This window comes from Entelurus aequoreus, linkage group LG22, assembly GCF_033978785.1.
Source record: "Entelurus aequoreus isolate RoL-2023_Sb linkage group LG22, RoL_Eaeq_v1.1, whole genome shotgun sequence".
Classification (NCBI taxonomy): Eukaryota; Metazoa; Chordata; class Actinopteri; order Syngnathiformes; family Syngnathidae; genus Entelurus; species Entelurus aequoreus.
Window position 1 is genome coordinate 40663211 of NC_084752.1, and position 19436 is coordinate 40682646.

The 19436-nt window shown below is 33.9% G+C and overlaps 1 protein-coding gene across 2 annotated transcripts in view; it reads left to right on the forward strand.

Annotated features, from left to right (window-relative positions):
* The window catches only part of LOC133639707 (carbohydrate sulfotransferase 12-like), a 44858-nt gene that overhangs the window by 22420 nt on the left and 3002 nt on the right, over positions 1-19436 (forward strand). For both annotated transcript variants that reach the window (XM_062033257.1, XM_062033258.1), the window contains exons 3-5: positions 1818-1960; positions 10652-10780; positions 10854-11046. In XM_062033257.1, the coding sequence (XP_061889241.1) occupies positions 1818-1960; positions 10652-10780; positions 10854-11046 (465 nt within the window). The remainder of the gene's footprint in view (positions 1-1817; positions 1961-10651; positions 10781-10853; positions 11047-19436) is intronic.

Consider the following 19436-nt stretch of genomic DNA (forward strand, 5'->3'; position numbering starts at 1 on the left):
TTTTTTTTCATATGTCCTGTCCAGTCACTCAGGAAATCATATTGTTGATGGAGATGCTAGGGGTGTAAAAAAAAAAAGAAAAGATTTTTTAATTATTACGATTCTTTCTTAATTGATTAAATATTAATCAAAAATAATTTTATAAAAAATAAAATAATAAAAAATAAATATATATATATATATATATATATATATATATATATATATATATATATATATATATATATATATATATATATATATTATTAATTTTATTAAATTTTATAAATCTGTCCTGTCCAGTCACTCAGGAAATCATATTGTTGATGGACATTCTAGGGGTGTTAAAAAAAAAAAAGAAAGATGTTTTAATTATTACGATTCTTTCTTAATTGATTAAAAATAGATTTGAAAAAAAAAAAAAAAATTAAATTTAAAAAAGAATATATATATATATATATGTGTGTGTATATATATATATATATATATATATATATATTATATATATATATATATATATATATATATATATATATATTATATTTCTCTAATTTTCTTAAATTTTATAAAGCTGTCCTGTCCAGTCACTCAGGAAATCATATTGTTGATGGAGATGCTAGGGGTGTAAAAAAAAAAAAAAAAAATGTTTTTAATTATTGCGATTCTTTCTTAATTGATTAAAAATAAATAAAAAATAAATTTGAATATATATATATATATATATATATATATATATATATATATATATATATATATATATATATATATATATATATATATATATAAAAAAAATCTGTCCTGGCCAGTCGCTCGGGAAAATCATATTGTTGATGGAGATGCTAGGGGGGGGCAATAAATATTGATTTTTGAATGAATTGCAATTTCTTAATTGTAACGATTCTTAATTGATTCAAAAAAATCAATGTGAAAAAACTTTTTATTTTGAATTTTTAAATCTGTCCTATCCAGCCACTCAGGCCACTCATATTGTTGATGTTAGGGGTGTTAAAAAAAAAATTTTTTTAAATTAATTGCAATTCTTATTTGTAACAATTCTTAAACCATTCAAAATAAATCAAAAATCAATTTGAAAAAATATATATATATATATATATATTTAAATCTGTCCTGTCCTCAGGAAAATCATATTGATGATGTAGATGCTAGGAGGGGGCAAAAAAATAGATTTTTGAATTAATTGGGATTCTTATTTGTAACGATTCTTAATCGATTAAAAAAAATCAATTTGAAAAAGTTTTTATTTTTTATTTATTTTTAAATATGTCCTGTCCAGCCACTCAGGAAAATCATATTGTTAAAGTAGATGTTATGGCTGTAAAAAAAATAAAAAAATAAAAATAAATAAATGATATATATATGTGTGTATATATATATATTTATTTATTTTATATTTTTTTGTATTTAAAAAAAAAAATTTTATTTATCTTTTAAATATATATATATATATATATATATATATATATATATATATATATATATATATATATATATATATATATATATATATATATATATATATATATATTTTAAATCTTTTGTCCACCCATTCAGGAAAATCATATTTGATCATATTGTTGTAGATGCCCATTCCACAAACAAAACCAGTTTGCTTTTAAGTAACAAAAAAATCAGAGCTGTTTATCTATTTTGTGGAGGAATGTAATCGATAATAGAACTGGCATCTAATCTTATTAAAAAAGTATTGATTTTCAATTGAGAATTGATTCTGAATGGAATGGTTACCCCCAAGAATGGAATGGAATGGTGTGGTGGCCAAAGCTTCACAGCTCTACTGACGGATGTTCTTCTCTGTTTAGGTGGCGTGCACCAACTGGAAGAGAGTGATGGTGGTTCTGTCCCAGTCTCTGGTCTCGCCCGTCTCAGGAGAACCCTACACTGACCCGGAGTCCGTTCCTGCTGACCTGGTGCACAACTCCTCACTTCACCTCACTTTTGCCAAGTATGACACACAATAGTGATCTCGTTTTGCTCAAGGGCTGTGACTTACCATTATTTACCATTTTCATAAATAAATAAAAATCAAAATATATATATATATGTATATATATATATATATGTTTTAATGTGTAAATTTGTTTTTCTGTTTTTTTCCTCTTTTTTTTTTAAATAAGAATCCATTTTCAAAAATATGTTTTTATGCCATCTCCGTGCAACCAATAGAAGCTTTTTTTCACCTCTAACCTGTTTTGAAAAATTATTATGATAATAATTATTATACCTTGAGAGGCGCTGCAAAGAGGAATGGGACAAAGTGCCCAAAGATAGGTGTGCCGAGCTCGTGGCATCGTATTCGAAAAGACTCGAGTGAAGTAAATGATATTTATATAGTGCTTTTTCTCCAATGACTCCCATTATCTGCATTTACGTTACATTTCTACCAGCGTGGGTGGCAGAAGGTGGGTGAAGTGTGTTGCCCAAGGACACAACAGCAGTGACTAGGATTGCGAAAGCTGGATTTCAACCAGCAACCCTCTGGTTTCTGGCCGACCACTCTACCATCTGAGCCACACCGTTCAATGAAATTGCTGTCAAATGTGCACACTTATGTACATGTGATTTTTTTATTTTTTTTATTTTTAATACATTTGCGAAAATTCCTAAATAAAAACTTTTACATTGTCATTATGTGCAGAATTTTGAGGATACAAATGATTTTATTCCATTTTGGAATGAGGCTGTAACATCATGGATGGATCGGCGGTGGAAAACGTGAATAAGGCTCACTTTAGTAAATTGAAACATGACGTCACAAACTAGCATGTCGGCTGTAGACAACACCTCAGGGTGCAGGCACGGTAGGCAAAGTGCAGGCAGAATCATTTATTTAGCTATTCAGGAGGAGGCTAACACAGGTTGAGAAGGAACAACAGAGTAGACCGTGGCGTAGAGGAAATAATGCACCGGCGCCAAGAGGCAGGTGACACTGGGACATAACACCCCCGCCCCTGGTTGGCAATCAGCGGCAAGTAAAACTGATTTGGGGAAAAATGAGTGCCTGCTTCTAACATGTGTTGTTACAGTAGTTTGCTCACATGAGCCAGATTACAGTTTCAGGTGAAAATTACGTTATATGGATATGTTCCCTGAAAGGGACAAACAGTAAAAAATGGATGGATGGATGTTCCAGCTCCTTCCTCCATGAGTACATGTGATTTTTTAGGGTCCGCACAGGACCATTTCAAAAGGAATCCCAAAGGGAGTCCTTTTGAAATGGGACGAAAGGACCCTATTGAATTTGTAAGGTTTTATTATTATTCTTTATTATTATTCCGCAGCTTTGCGGACTACTTTGCCCCCCTTAACATGCTTCAAAACTCACCAAATTTTTCGCACACATAAAAAAAAAAAATGCGAACAAAACTCTTTGGTAAAAAAAACCAAACCCCAAAAATCACAATTGCTCTCTAGCGCCCCCTAGGAAGAAAACTGCCTCTAACTCCCAGTACGAATGTTGTAGAAACATGAAACAAAAAGCTCTATGTAGGTCTCACTTAGACCTACTTTTCATTCATTTATTTCTTCGGGCAAAAATTAACAGGAAGTTGGCAATTCCCCGTTCAAGACTAAAAATGACTAAAAACACTCATTTTTGCTTTTTGACCTCTAATTTGACCCCCTTTTAATACTTCAAAACTCAACAAACTTCTCACACACTTCCGGACTGGTGGAAATTGCGATCTAAAAAAAAAACCGAACCCCAAAACTCAAAATTGTGCTCTACATAATTTTTGAAGAAAACAGAGAAAAAAACTGCTCCTCAGAGGAAAACTCAGACAAAACTGCTTGTAACTTCCGGTAGGAACGTCTTAGAGACATGAAACAAAAACCTCTACGTAGGTCTCACCTAGACCTACATTTCATAGATTGACATCCTTCAGCAAAAATCAACAGGAAGTTTGCTATTAATCCTTCAAAACAAAATTTTTGTTACAACCGGTCAGGTTGTCATTATGGGGTATTGTGTGTAGAATTTTGAGGACACGAGTGAATGAATACTATTTTGGAAGAAGGCTGTAACTGAAGAAAATGGGGACAAAGTGAAGGGCTGTGAATAATGGAGAGGAATTATTTATTTTACAGTCACGCTGGTTGAATTTTTTTTTGCAAAAAATTATACTCATACATTTGGGATCTTATTGTTCTAAATAAACTGATATCGTTGAATCGACTTGTTGAAACGCATCGTTACACCCCTAGTTGCAGTCGTTGGTTACCTAGGTGCCATGTTACTAAAAGTAGTTCCTCAACGTTAGCGCTCACCATGTGGTTACATTTAAAGGTCATTTAAATGGAGTATTGTTGGTGTTTTTTTGGATGTTTTTTTAAAAGGCTTGTTAGCTGTCTAGCAGGAGCCATTGGCGTTGTTAGGCCTATAAAATGTTCTTAAACCCCCCTAAATAATTTGGTGTTAAAAAAAATAAATAAATAAAAAATGTTTTATTTTTTTTATTTTTTATTTTTTACAAATACATGCCGACATATTCATTATAAAGTGGCCCAAATATGAGTTTAAATAAATAATCATATAAACTGTCATTATTCACTCAGTTTCCCGTCACTTCATAGCGTAAGGTAGAGAGCCCCTTTAGTGCGTCGCTATCCAATCCATTCCACTTGTTCATATAGAAAATGCCCACATCACTCAAAATCCAGTCCGCATTTTCTCTGCGACCTTGCTTGCGGTCCTGCAGGTGTACGAATCACATTAGCACACAGCACTGCAGAACAAGAACCTTGTGTCTGCAATTGTAAATCATTTAGTTTTTAAGTTTTGTGTTTCTTGTAGAATCTATATAAAAGAATCTATATAAAGTAATATACATTAGCCTATTGTTAAAATAATGAAAAAAAACCTCATTAAATATATTTGTTTTATTGTATTGTTACATTAATAGCTGTAGTATTATTATAGGATGGCTTGTTAAACATTTCATAGGATTTTCAGAGGGTGGAAAAACCAAGACATTTAATACAAAATGTAAAATGAATAAATACATAAAAAGAAAAAGAAAAAAAATGGTTAGAAGCCATCGTCCCGGGGAGCATTTAATTTCGTGCCGTGCATTTTTTTTTACCGTCCCCGTGACGGGACTTCGTTAATCTCAAGCCCTGGAAGTTACATTTTATTGTTTGCATTATTTGTTTCAGCATTGCACTTTGAAGATGGTCCCTCAGCTCTTTGACAGCTTTGGCTCTTTTTCAGATCAGCAGACGGACTCTAAGTCTTTCTTATTTACAGTATATATAAAAGTTTCTCATTTCTATTCAGACTTCCATATATATTTAATTTCCTTAACAGCTTGCCATAATATATATATATATATATATATATATATATATATATATATATATATATATATATATATATATATATATATATATATATATATATATATATATATATATATATATATATATATATTATATACAAGCCAAATTATCCCGATCCAGATATTACTTTAATTCAAGTAATTAATTAATATTTCCAGGGCTTGAATTTACAACCCCTTTAACGCTTCTAGAAGCAATGATGACCTCACTTTTACAACAACACTAATGAGCCCGACTTGGGGTGTTCAAGCGGGGGTGTATCAGGAGCCACCGTTATGAAGCCGGGTGGAAACGTGGCTTGTGAGGTGGTGCTCAGTGCACATGTCACGTGGCTACATAATAAGAGACTAGCTTTGCCAAAGGAAATTACAGTGCACCCGGAAAGTATTAACTTTTTCCACATTTTTGTTATGTCACCGCCTTATTCCCAAACTGGGTAAATTCATTTGTGTCCTCAAAATTCTACACACAACACCTCATGGCAATGTGACATTTTTGCAAAAAACAAATCACGTGTACATAAGTATTCAGACCCTTTGCTCAGTACTTTGTTGATGCACCTTTGGCAGCAATTCCAGCCTCAAGTCTTTGTGAATAGCAAGCCACAAGCTTGGCACACCTACACCCTCTTTGGGCACTTTCCTCTTTGCAGCACCTGGATGGGAAGCGTCGGTGTAAAGAAACATTGGTACTATTTTCCATATACCGTAATATGTTGGGAAAGAACGATGTGTATTTTACAATAACATTCCGGTGACAAAGCTGCCAGTTTTTACTGTAAAGATTAACATTGGTACTATTTTCCATACACCGTAATATGTTGTAAAAAAATTTAAAAAGCACTGTATTTTACAGTAAAATTCTGGTGACTAAGCTGCCATTTTTTACTGTAAAGAAACATTGATACTATTTTCCATGTACCGTAATATGTTCTAAAAAATAAATAAAAATGCACTGTATTTTACAGTAAAATTCTGGTGACTAAGCTGCCATTTTTTACTGTAAAGAAATATTGGTACTATTTTCCATATACTGTAATATGTTGTAAAAGAACACTATGTGTTTTACAGTAAAATTCTGGTGACTAAGCTGCCATTTTTTTACTGTAAAGAAACATTGGTACTATTTTCCATGTACCGTAATATGTTGTAAAAGAACACTGTGTATTTTACAGTAAAATTCTGGTGACTAAGCTGCCATTTTTACTGTAAAGAAACATTGGTACTATTTTCCACATACCGTAATATGTTGTAAAAGAACACTGTGTATTTTACAACAATGTTCTGGTGACTAAGCTGCTAGTTTTTTACTGTAAAGATTAACATTGGTACTATTTTTCTATATACCGTAATATGAAAATAAATAAAAAAGCACTGTATTTTACAGTAAAATTCTGGTGACTAAGCTGCCATTTTTTACTGTAAAGAAATATTGGTACTATTTTCCATATACCATAATATGTTATTAAAAAAACATTGTGTATTTTACAGTAAAATTCTGGTGACTAAGATGCCATTTTTTACGGTAAAGAAATATTGGTACTATTTTCCATATACCGTAATATGTTATTAAAAAAACAGTGTATTTTACAGTAAAATTCTGGTGACTAAGCTGCCTTTTCTTACTGTAAAGAAACATTGGTAATATTTTCTATATACAGTAACGTTATTAAAAAAAGATTGTGTATTTGACAGTAAAATTCTGGTGACTAAGCTGCCATTTTTTACTGTAAAGAAATATTGGTACTATTTTCCATGTACCGTAATATGTTATTAAAAAACATTGTGTATTTTACAGTAAAATTCTGGTGACTAAGCTGCTATTTTTTACTGTAAATATTCACATTGGTACTATTTTCCATATACCGTAATATGTTATTAAAAATACATTTAGTATTTTACAGTAAAATTCTGGTGACTAAGCTGCCATTTTTTACTGTAAAGAAATATTGGTACAATTTTTCTATATACCGTTATATGTTGTAAAAGAACACTGTGTATTTTACAATAACGTTCTGGTGACTAAGCTGCTAGTTTTTTACTGTAAAGATTAACATTGGTACTATTTTTCTATATATCATATGTTGTAAAAAAAAATTAAAAAAAATAAATAAAAAAGCACTGTATTTTACAGTAAAATTCTGGTGACTAAGCTGCCATTTTTTACTGTAAAGAAATATTGGTACTATTTTCCATATACCGTAATATGTTATTAAAAAAACATTGTGTATTTTACAGTAAAATTCTGGTGACTAAGATGCCATTTTTTACTGTAAAGAAACATTGGTACTATTTTCCATGTACCATAATGTGTTATTAAAAAAACATGATGTATTTTACAGTAAAATTCTGGTGACTAAGCTGCCATTTTTTACTGTAAAGATTAACATTGGTACTATTTTCCATATACCGTAATATGTTAGTAAAAAAACATTGTGTATTTTACAGTAAAGTTTTGGTGACTAAGCTGCCATTTTTTACTGTAAAGAAATATTGGTACTATTTTCCATATACTGTAATGTGTTATTAAAGAAAGATTATGTATTTTACAGTAAAATTCTGGTGACTAAGCTGCTATTTTTTACTTTAAAGAAACATTGGTACTATTTTCCATATACCGTAATATGTTATTAAGAAAACATTGTGTATTTTACAGTAAAATTCTGGTGACTAAGCTGCCATTTTTTACTGCAAAGATTAACATTGATACTATTTTTCTATATACTGTAATATGTTGTAAAAAAATCACTATTTTACAGTAAAATTCTGGTGACTAAGCTGCCATTTTTTACTGTAAAGAAACATTGGTGCTATTTTCTACATACTGTAACGTTATTAAAAGATTATGTATTTTACAGTAAAATTCTGGTGACTGAGTTGCCAGTTTTTTTCAGTGTAAAAGCTACAGATGTAGTTGTACGTCAATAATATATCCAATGATGAAATGCATGGTGAAATTGATATATTGTTGACTGATATAAGACATAATAACTGCAACGTGGCCCTCCAGCGCTTCACTTTTTCCACATTTTGTAATGTGTCAGTCTTATTCAAAAATGTGGAAAAAATTAATATTTTTGTCCTCAAAATTCAACACACAATGCCCCATAATGACAATGTAAAAAAAATGGTTTAGAACGTTTTGCAAAAAAACAAAGAAATCACATGTTCATAAGTATTCACAGCCTTTGCCACGAAGCCCGAAAACATTTCTGAGTGAGTGACTTCCAAATTTCGCACGTCTCCGTTTCTCTGACGAAGAGATGGCAAATATTCCTGGTCCTGCAAATGTGCGTGTGAGGCGTCCGCCGTGTGTTTGTCAAACAAGCCGGCGGCCAAAAAGGACGTATTTACCCAGGTAGCTGGGATGTTATTTACCCAGGTAGCTGGGATGAGGAGAGTGGAAAGAGCTTGTTGCTGCAGCACAGACGGATCTTTCTTTCCCTCTTGGCTGCAGCACTGCGGGTGTGTGCGACATCATCAGCCATAAACACCTTCTTCTACCTCCTTTTCATCTGCTGCAAGACACCAAAACGTGTATTTCATTCAGTCATTTCATGCAAAAAAGTCAAACTTGAATATTTATAGTACAGTCTGATGTGTTTCAGGTGGTTATTTATTTTAATTTGAAAGATTATCACTGAAAACTAATGACAAACTCTAATTTACTATCTGAGAAAATTAGAAAAAAGAAAAAAAAAAGATTTTAGAAATGTTGGCCAACTGAAAAGTATGAACATGGAAACTTTCTAATACTGGACATTTCTAAAATTATTTTTTTTAATTGGCCATAAATTATATTCTAATTTTCTGAGATACTTAATTTGGGGTTTTCATTCATTTTTAGAGATAATCATCAAAATCAAAGGAAATAAATCAGGGATGAACAATGGGGGACCGGGCTTTCTGTCTGTGGAACGCTCTCCCTGACCACCTGAGGGCACCACAGACTGTGGATGCTTTTAAAAAAAGGCTTAAAAACTAGGGATGTCCGATAATGGCTTTTTGCCGATATGCCGATATTGTCCAACTCTTTAATTACCGATACCGATATCAACCGATATATACAGTCGTGGAATTAACACATTATTATGCCTAATTTGGACAACCAGGTATGGTGAAGATAAGGTACTTTTTAAAAAAATGAATCAAATAAAATAAGATAAATAAATTAAAAACATTTTCTTGAATAAAAAAGAAAGTAAAACAATATAAAAACAGTTACATAGAAACTAGTAATGAATGAAAATGAGTAAAATGAAGTGTTAAAGGTTAGTACTATTAGTGGAGCAGCAGCACGCACAATCATGTGTGCTTACGGACTGTATCCCTTGCAGACTGTATTGATATATATTGATATATAATGTAGGAAGCAGAATATTAATAACAAAAAGAAACAACCCTTTTGTGTGAATGAGTGTGAATGGGTGTAAATGGGGTGGGTTGGTGCACTAATTGTAAGTGTATCTTGTGTTTTTTATGTGGATTTAATTAAAAAAAACAACAACAAAAAACAAACAAAAATGATACTGATAATAAAAAAACCGATACCGATAATTTCCGATGTTACATTTTAACGCATTTATCGGCCGATAATATCGGCAGACCGATATTATCGGACATCTCTATTAAAAATCCTTCTTTTTAAAAAAGCCCTTTTTTTTCAGATATATATATATTGTAGTTTTAGCTATTTGGCTGTTCTAGTTTTTATTTGTATTTATTTTTTATTATCTTTTTATTTATTTATTTAATTTATTTATTTACTTATTTTAATTATTTATTTAAAAAAATAAATAAATAATTTTTTTATACACTGTAGCACTTTGAGGTTGTTTACTCAATGTAAAGTGCTTTTTACAAATAAAATCTATTATTATTATTATCAGTCTGTGTCAAGTCAAGTCAACTTTATTTATATAGCACTTTTTCAACAACTTTTAAATTGAACCAAAGTGCTTTACAGGTTAAAAAAAGCATAAAGCAAAAAAAAAAAAAACTAAGCAAAACAAAACAAAAACAAAAAACAAAGAACATACACAATGAATGTGCTAAACAAGATAGTGCAAATGCAATACGGTAAAAGGGGTCGAATAAAAAAGTTTAAAAAAAATATATAATTTGCAGAATAAAAATAAGGAAAGTGCGACAAATTGAAAAATACAACTAAAACGAAGAATGTGTGTAATATTTCACTTTTTGAATGAAATCACTGAAATAAGTTCACTTTGTGCTCATATTGAGCAGCACCTGTAAATGTGGCGTTGATTAGCCACCTTTCGCATTTGTGTGTCAACCAGGTTCTGGCGCCATTATGGCTCTCTTTCCCGCCACCTGATGGAGCTCAAGCTGCAGCGTTACACCAAGTTCCTGTTCGTGCGCGACCCCTTCGTGCGACTCATCTCGGCCTTCCGGAACAAGTTTGAAAGGTGCCACTCTCGCCCGGAGACCTCTTTTGCGGATTCGTCCGTCACTCACTCAACTCGCCTTGTTGATCGTCAGGCCCAACGAGGACTTCTACCGCCAGTTTGGCTCGGTCATCCTGCGTCGCTACGGCAACCTCTCGGGAAGTGTGCCGGAAACTGCGGCCGAGGCCTTTGCGGCCGGAATCAAACCCACCTTCCAGCAGTTCATCTCGTACCTGCTGGATGCAGAGACGGAGAGAGAGAGCATCTTCAATGAACACTGGCGCCAGGTAGTACCATATTTGTCAGGCTATAAGTGGCAGTTTTTTCCATAGTTTGGCCGGGGGTGCGACTTATACTCAGGAGCGACTTATGTGTGAAATGATGAACACATTAGCGTAAAATATCAAATAATATTATTGATGTCATTCACGTAAGAGACTAGACGTATAAGATTTCATGGGATTTAGCGATTAGGAGTGACAGATTGTTTGGTAAACGTATAGCATGTTCTATATCAGGGGTCACCAACGCGGTGCCCGCGGGCACCAGGTAGCCCGTAAGGACCAGATGAGTAGCCCGCTGGCCTGTTCTAAAAATAGCTCAAATAGCAGCACTTACCAGTGAGCTGTCTCTATTTTTTACATTGTATTTATTTACTAGCAAGCTGGTCTCGCTTTGCCCAACATTTTTAATTCTAAGAGAGACAAAACTCAAATAGAATTGGAAAATCCAAGAAAATATTTTAAAGACTTGGTCTTCACTTGTTTAAATAAATTCATAAATTTTTTTACTTTGCTTCTTATAACTTTCAAAAAGACAATTTTAGAGAAAAAATACAACCGTAAAAATGATTTTAGGATTTTTAAACACATACCTTTTTACCTTTTAAATTCCTTCCTCTTCTTTCCTGAGAATTTAAATCAATGTTCAAGTAAATTAATTTTTTTATTGTAAAGAATAATAAATACATTTTAATTTAATTCTTCATTTTAGCTTCTGTTTTTTCGACGAAGAATATTTGTGATATATTTCTTCAAACTTATTATGATTAAAATTTTTAAAAAATTTTCTGGCAAATCTAGAAAATCTGTAGAATCAAATGTAAATCTTATTTCAAAGTCTTTTGAATTTCTTTTAAAATTTTTGTTCTGGAAAATCTAGAAGAAATAATGATTTGTCTTTGTTAGAAATATAGCTTGGTCCAATTTGTTATATATTCTAACAAAGTGTAGATTGGATTTTAACCTATTTAAAACATGTCATCAAAATTCTAAAATTAATCTTAATCAGGAAAAATTACTAATGATGTTCCATAAATTATTTTTTCAATTTTTTCCAAAAGATTCAAATTAGCTAGTTTTTCTCTTCTTTTTTTCGGTTGAATTTTGAATTTTAAAGAGTCGAAATTGAAGATAAACTGTTTCCAAATTTAATTGTCATTTTTTTTAGGGTTTTCTCCTCTTTTAAACCGTTCAATTAAGTGTAAATATCATTAATTATTAATAATGACATAGAGTTAAAGGTAAATTGAGCAAATTGGCTATTTCTGGCAATTTATTGAAGTGTGTATCAAACTGGTAGCCCTTCGCATTAATCACTACCCAAGAAGTAGCTCTTGCTTTCAAAAAGGTTGGTGACCCCTGGTATATATGTTATAGTTATTTGAATGACTCTTACCATAATATGTTACGTTAACATACCAGTTGGTTATTTATGCCTCATATAACGTACACTTATTCAGCCTGTTGTTCACTATTCTTTAGACATTTTAAATTGCCTTTCAAATGTCTATTCTTGCTGTTGGCTTTTAGCAAATACATTTCCCCCAAAAATGCGACTTATACTCCAGTGCGACTTATATGTTTTTTTCCTTCTTTATTATGCATTTTCTGCCGGTGCGACTTATACTCCGAAAAATACGGTACTACAGTCCAAGTTCTTTAGTCCTAAGGGACAAAAAAAAAAATGACAGGAGGGGACTAGAATTAAAGTTTAGCAATTTATTCTACAAAAAAAGGAGTATCGTGTACTCCGGACCATAAGCCACTACTTTTTTCCCCACGCTTTGAACCCTGCACTGCAAAAAGTCAGTGTCCAAGACTTTCCAAAACAAGTAAAATGAGCTGACTTCAATGAACCCAAAAATACCTTAAAATAATTATATTCTCACTTCTTGGTAGAAAAAAAAAAGAGGGGTATTTTATTTGAACTAAGAAAAATTATCTGCCAATAGAACAAAAAAATTTGGCTTGTCAAGACTTTCCAAAACAAGTAAAATTAGCTAACCTCAATGAACCCCAAAATAGCTTAAAGGCCTACTGAAAGCCACTACTAGCGACCACGCAGTCTGATAGTTTATATATCAATGATGAAATCTTAACATTGCAACACATGCCAATACGGCCGGGTTAACTTATAAAGTGACATTTTAAATTTCCCGGGAAATATCCGGCTGAAACGTCGCGGTATGATGAAGTATGCGCGTGACGAAGTCAGTATAACGGAAGTTATGGTACCCCGTAGAATCCTATACAAAAAGCTCTGTTTTCATTTCATAATTCCACAGTATTCTGGACATCTTTTGCAATTTGTTTAATGAACAATGAAGGCTGCAAAGAAGACAGTTGTAGGTGGGATCGGTGTATTAGCAGCGGACTACAGCAACACAACCAGGAGGACTTTGTTGGAGCGCTAGCCGCGCTAGCCGCCGACCTCACCTTGACTTCCTACGTCTGTCGATTGCTGGAACGCAGGTGAGCACGGGTGTTGATGAGCAGATGAGGGCTGGCTGGCGTAGGTGGAGAGCTAATGTTTTTAGCATAGCTCTGTGCGGTCCGGTTGCTAAGTTGCTAAGTTAGCTTCAATAGCGTCGTTAGCACAGCATTGTTAACCTTCGCCAGCCTGGAAAGCATTAACCGTGTATTTACATGTCCACGGTTTAATAGTATTGTTGATTTTCTATCTATCCTTCCAGTCAGGGGTTTATTTCTTTTGTTTCTATATGCAGTTAAAGCACGATGCTATCACGTTAGCTCGTAGCTAAAGCATTTCGTCGATGTATTGTCGTGGAGATAAAAGGCACTGAATGTCCATTTCGCGTTCTCGACTCTCATTTTCAAGAAGATATAGTATCCCAGGTGGTTTAAAATACAAATCCGTGATCCACAATAGAAAAAGGAGAGTGTGGAATCCAATGAGCCAGCTTGTACCTAAGTTACGGTCAGAGCGAAAAAAAAATATGTATTTCACTGCATTCTAGTCCGTCACTCTAACGTTCCTCATCCACGAATCTTTCATCCTCGCTCAAATTAATGGGGTAATGGTCGGAATAGCTTTAGCTGCGTTGAAAACAATATGAGGGAGTGAACAACTGACAACGTCACGCTACTTCCGGTAGGAGCAAGGCTTTTTTTTATCAGAGACCAAAAGTTGCAAACTTTATCGTCGTTGTTCTCTACTAAAGCCTTTCAGCAAAAATATGGCGATATCGCGAAATGATCAAGTATGACACATAGAATGGATCTGCTATTCCCGTTTAAATAAAAACATTTCATTTCAGTAGGCCTTTAAAATAAGTATATTCTCACTGATAACAAGTGCACTTTTCTTGGTAGAAAAAAAAGACAGACCTTTTTGCTCAATATGTATGAATTCTCACCAGCATTGAAAGTAAACACGTTTTTAATATTTTATCTGAGTCTTTAATTTAGTTTGCTCGTTGATGATTTGTTTGATTTTATATTGTGTAGTTGTATTTATATGGTAATTATTATTCTGTGACTGTAAATTGTTTGCTTGTTTCTTATTGATATTTTTTTCTGTATTGTGTAGTTACAATTATATGCTTTTACTTGTAATTGTATTGAATTGTGGACCCCAGGAAGACTAGTGGCTTGTTGAGGCAACCAGCTAATGGGGATCCTTCATAAAAATCAAATGTAGAAAAATATTTTCAATTAAGTAAATGCTAGTGCCATTATCTTGACATAATGATATGCGCTCGCCATCATGATTTTTTTTTTCATGCCTGAAATAAGAAATGATGACTTTCAAAAAGTAGTTTTCTACTTATGAGTGTTGATGACACAACAGTTGATATTCTAGTTTCAAGCATGTTTTACTCAATATAGCTCATCAAATCTCAGCAACAAGCTGTAATATCTTACTGACATCATTTAGGACTTAAAACAAGTAAAACACTCTAACATCAAATCTGCTTAGTGAGAAGAATGATCTTATCAGACAGAAAATAAGCAAATATCACCCTTATTTGAGATATTCAATCTTACTTAGATTTCACTTTTTGCAGTGTGCTACTTATAAAACGGTGCGGCTAATTTACCGATTTTTTGTTCTGTATTCAACAAATAGTTTCCGTATAACGCCGACCAAGACACTGTAAAGGTGCGTTATTGTTTGTGCTACGGCGTCGCATTTTGGACCAGTTTGCTCACTGCGGGTTGAAAATGTACTTCCTGTTTTGTGCTTTGAACCGGAAGTATAACATGTAACGTGAATGTCATTTGTAGGTGTACCTCTGCTGCCTCTTGAAAAAGAGGTTTTTCATCTCAATGGGATTTTTTTTCCTGGTTAAATAAAAAAAGAACCGTCCGTAGAGTTTTTGCTGGGAGTGACTCTTCAACACTCCAAGCAACGTTTGCAAGTTTTGCAATATAACTAAAACAATTCATACTTACGGAATCGTCCCATGGGTGATGTCTGTGGGTGTGCTATTGTAATGTCATCACGCTAGCGCTGTTGGTATGAGCTAATATGCTAACACATTTATAAGTGTCTTAGTATTATTAACTCACAAAACCCAAAAGTTGTCACATTGTGTAAATGGTAAATAAGAAGAGAATACAACAAATCCTTTTCAACTTATATTCAATTGAATAGACTGCAAAGACAAGATATTTCATGTTCACACTGAGAAACTTTGGTATTTTTTGCAAATAATCATGAAGTTAGAATTTAATGGCAGCAACACATGTCAAAAAAGGCATTTTTACCACTGTGTTACATGGCCTTTCCTTTTAACAACACTCAGTAAAAGTTTGGGAAGTGAGGAGACACATTTTTGAAGTGGAATTCTTTCCCATTCTTGCTTGATGTACAGCTTAAGTTGTTCAACAGTCTCCCTTCTCATATTTTAGCCTTCACACACGTTCAATGTCTGGACTACAGGCAGGCCAGTCTAGTACCCACACTCTTTTACTATGAAGCCGCGTGGCTTGGCATTGTCTTGCTGAAATAAGCAGGGGCGTCCATGATAACGTTGTAACAATTTCAGCATTAATGGTGCCTTCACAGATGTGTAAGTTACCCATGTCTTGGCCACTAATACACCCCCATACCATCACACATGCTGCCTTTTACACTTTCACCCTAGAACAGTTCGGATGATTATTTTCCTCTTTGGTCCACGATTTCCAAAAACAATTTGAAATGTGGACTCGTCAGACCACGGAACCCTTTTCCACTTTGCATCAGTCCATCTTAGATGAGCTCAGGCCCAGCGAAGCCGACGGCATTTCTGGGTGTTGTTGATAAACGGTTAGATGAGTTTTAACGTGCACTTACAGATGTAGCGACCAACTGTAGTTACTGACAGTGGGTTTCTGAAGTGTTCCTGAGCCCATGTGGTGATATCCTTTACACACTGATGTTGGTTTTTGATGCAGTACCGCCTGAGGGATCCAAGGTGCGTAATATCATGGCTTCCGTGCAGTGATTTCTCCAGATTCTCTGAACCTTTTGATGATATTACGGAGCGTAGATGGTGACATCCCTAAATTCCTTGTTGAGAAATGTTGTTCTTCAACAATTTGCTCAGGCATTTGTTGACAAAGTGGCGACCCTCGCCCCGTCCTTGTTTGTGAACGACTGAGCATTTAATGGAAGCTGCTTTTATACCCAATCATGGCACCCACCTGTTCCCAATTAGCCTGTTCATCAAATAAGTGTTTGATGAGCATTCCTTAACTTTCTCAGTCTTTTTTGCCACTTGTGCCAGCTTTTTTGACACATGTTGCAGGCATCAAATTCCAAATGAGCTAATATTTGAAAAAAAACAAACAAAGTTTACCAATTCAAACATGAAATATCTTGTCTTTGCAGTCTATTCAATTGAATATAAGTTGAAAAGGATTTGTTGTATTCTCTTTTTATTTACCATTTGCACAACGTGACAACTTCACCGCTTCTGGGTATTTGTACAATGGCATTGTTTTTTTTAAATTTTAGTTTTGTAAATTCACCAAAATGTTACAGTCTGTTTAGCTGATTGGAGAGCTAGCGTCTGCAGCTAGTGCGTCCACGACGATGACTTCTGTTTTGTTTGATTTTCCGTTTTACTGCCGTGTTACAGACACCGTGTGGAAACAATTAAGCTATGTAAAAAAACATTTACAAAATCCACTTTATTTGTGTCGCACATTTAAACAACATAAATGTTTCCAAAGTGCTGCACAACAATATTATAAACAAGATTCAAATATTATCCTTAGCTCCACTAATGACTGAATAAAAACAAAAAATAAATAAATATAAAACTAGGGATGTTAAGATAAATGCGTTAAAATGTAATATCGGAAATTATCGGTATCGGTTTTTTTATTATCTGTATCGTTTTTTTTTTTTTTTTTTTGTTTTTTGTTTTTTTTATTAAATCCACATAAAAAACACAAGATACACTTACAATTAGTGCACCAACCCAAAAAACCTCCCTCCCCCCATTTCTTTCTGTTATCAATATTCTGGTTCCTACATGATATATCAATATATATCAATACAGTCTGCAAGGGATACAGTCCGTAAGCACACATGATTGTGCGTGCTGCTGCTCCACTAATAGTACTAACCTTTAACACTTCATTTTACTCATTTTCATTCATTACTAGTTTCTATGTAACTGTTTTTATATTGTTGTACTTTCTTTTTTATTCAAGAAAATGTTTTTAATTTAGTTATCTTATTTTATTATTATTTTTAAAAAGTACCTTATCTTCACCATACCTGGTTGTCCAAATTAGGCATAATAATGTGTTAATTCCACCACTGCATATATCGGTTGATATCGGTATCGGTTGATATCGGTATCGGTAATTAAAGAGTTAGACAATATCGGAATATCGGATATCGGCAAAAAGCCATTATCGGACATCCCTATATAAAACCAATATAAAAACAGTATAAAAATAAATATGATTAAAAACGATTTTAAAGGGTAAAACCAATTAAAACAATAAATAAAAATCTACATTTAAAAAACACAGAGGACCACACAACTCACGTAGTGTTAAAAGCCAAAGAATAAAAGTGGGTCTTAAGACGAGACTTAAAACACAGTATATATCTGCGGCTTATAGTGCGGCTAATATATATAAAATATGTATTTCTTCTTCGAAAATGTGGTGGGTGTGGCACTCCATGGCCCGGAGAATACAGTAAATGCAAAAAAATGGTGATACCAGCGCTGGAGAGAGAGAACCAAGCTATTTAAAGGTCGGAGCAACCTCTAAAATAGAGACTGCTTTTGTCCACCGTGGTTGTCCTGCCTGGACAGGTATTGAAACTGAAAGTTAACTTGCCGAAAGTGCTCGGGCACACACACACACACACATTCTCCTCCACTCTCCTTCCAGTCTGGCACTTTGTGACACCATTAAACTAGAGAAAATAGTATATAAGTGTGTAAGAGTGCATAAATAGGTGAGCTCATGGTGTGTGTGTGTGTGTGTGTGTGTGTGTGTGTGTGTGTGTGTGTGTGTGTGTGTGTGTGTGTGTGTGTGTGTGTGTGTGTGTGTGTGTGTGTGTGTGTGTGTGTGTGTGTGTGTGTGTGTGTGTGTGTGTGTGTGTGTGTGTGTCCTAGCAAAACAAAAGGCCAATTCTCAGGCGGTCTATTTTGCTTGAAGGTGGAAAGTATTCCTCTCACAGAAGCAACACGTTAAATTAGAGTGGGAGCTTTGTGTGTTTTCTAAATGATGACATCATGCTGAACGCAGCATATTTCCAGTCTGCTACTTCATGCTGCTATAAAGTGCACAGTGCTCTTTATTTTGGCAGGTGAGGTAGTCAAAATAGTTTGTTTTTTAAATACAGTGCGGAGAAAGTGACGCTAATGTTTTTACCGTCTGAGAGATATTGTTACGTGTGGGAGGGGGGGGGGGGCGTATCTTTCTGCGGGGTTGGTTCTCCCGGGATGCAGACGGACTACTCCGGACAAGGCGTGCAGGTAGGAACATGATTTAATCTTCGAAAACCGAAGACGTACCAAAAACAGAAAGCAAGCAGAAGGAAAACGTGCCGATCGCACGGGAAGCTAAGGTGACCACTTAGCACAGGAAGCATAGACTAATCCCCATGGAAACTAAAACCAACCCAGAGGTGCACAAACAGGAACTAAGGGAGTCCAAAACTAACAGAAACAAACAAAACATGATCCGGGCCACGGATCAGGACAGATATACAGTATATGTAATACAAACCCCGTTTCCATATGAGTTGGGAAATGGTGTTAGATGTAAATATAAACGGAATACAATGATTTGCAAATCCTTTTCAAGCCATATTCAGTTGAATATGCTACAAAGACAACATATTTCATGTTCAAACTCATAAACTTTATTTTTTTTTGGCAAATAATAATTAACTTAGAATTTGATGGCTGCAACAC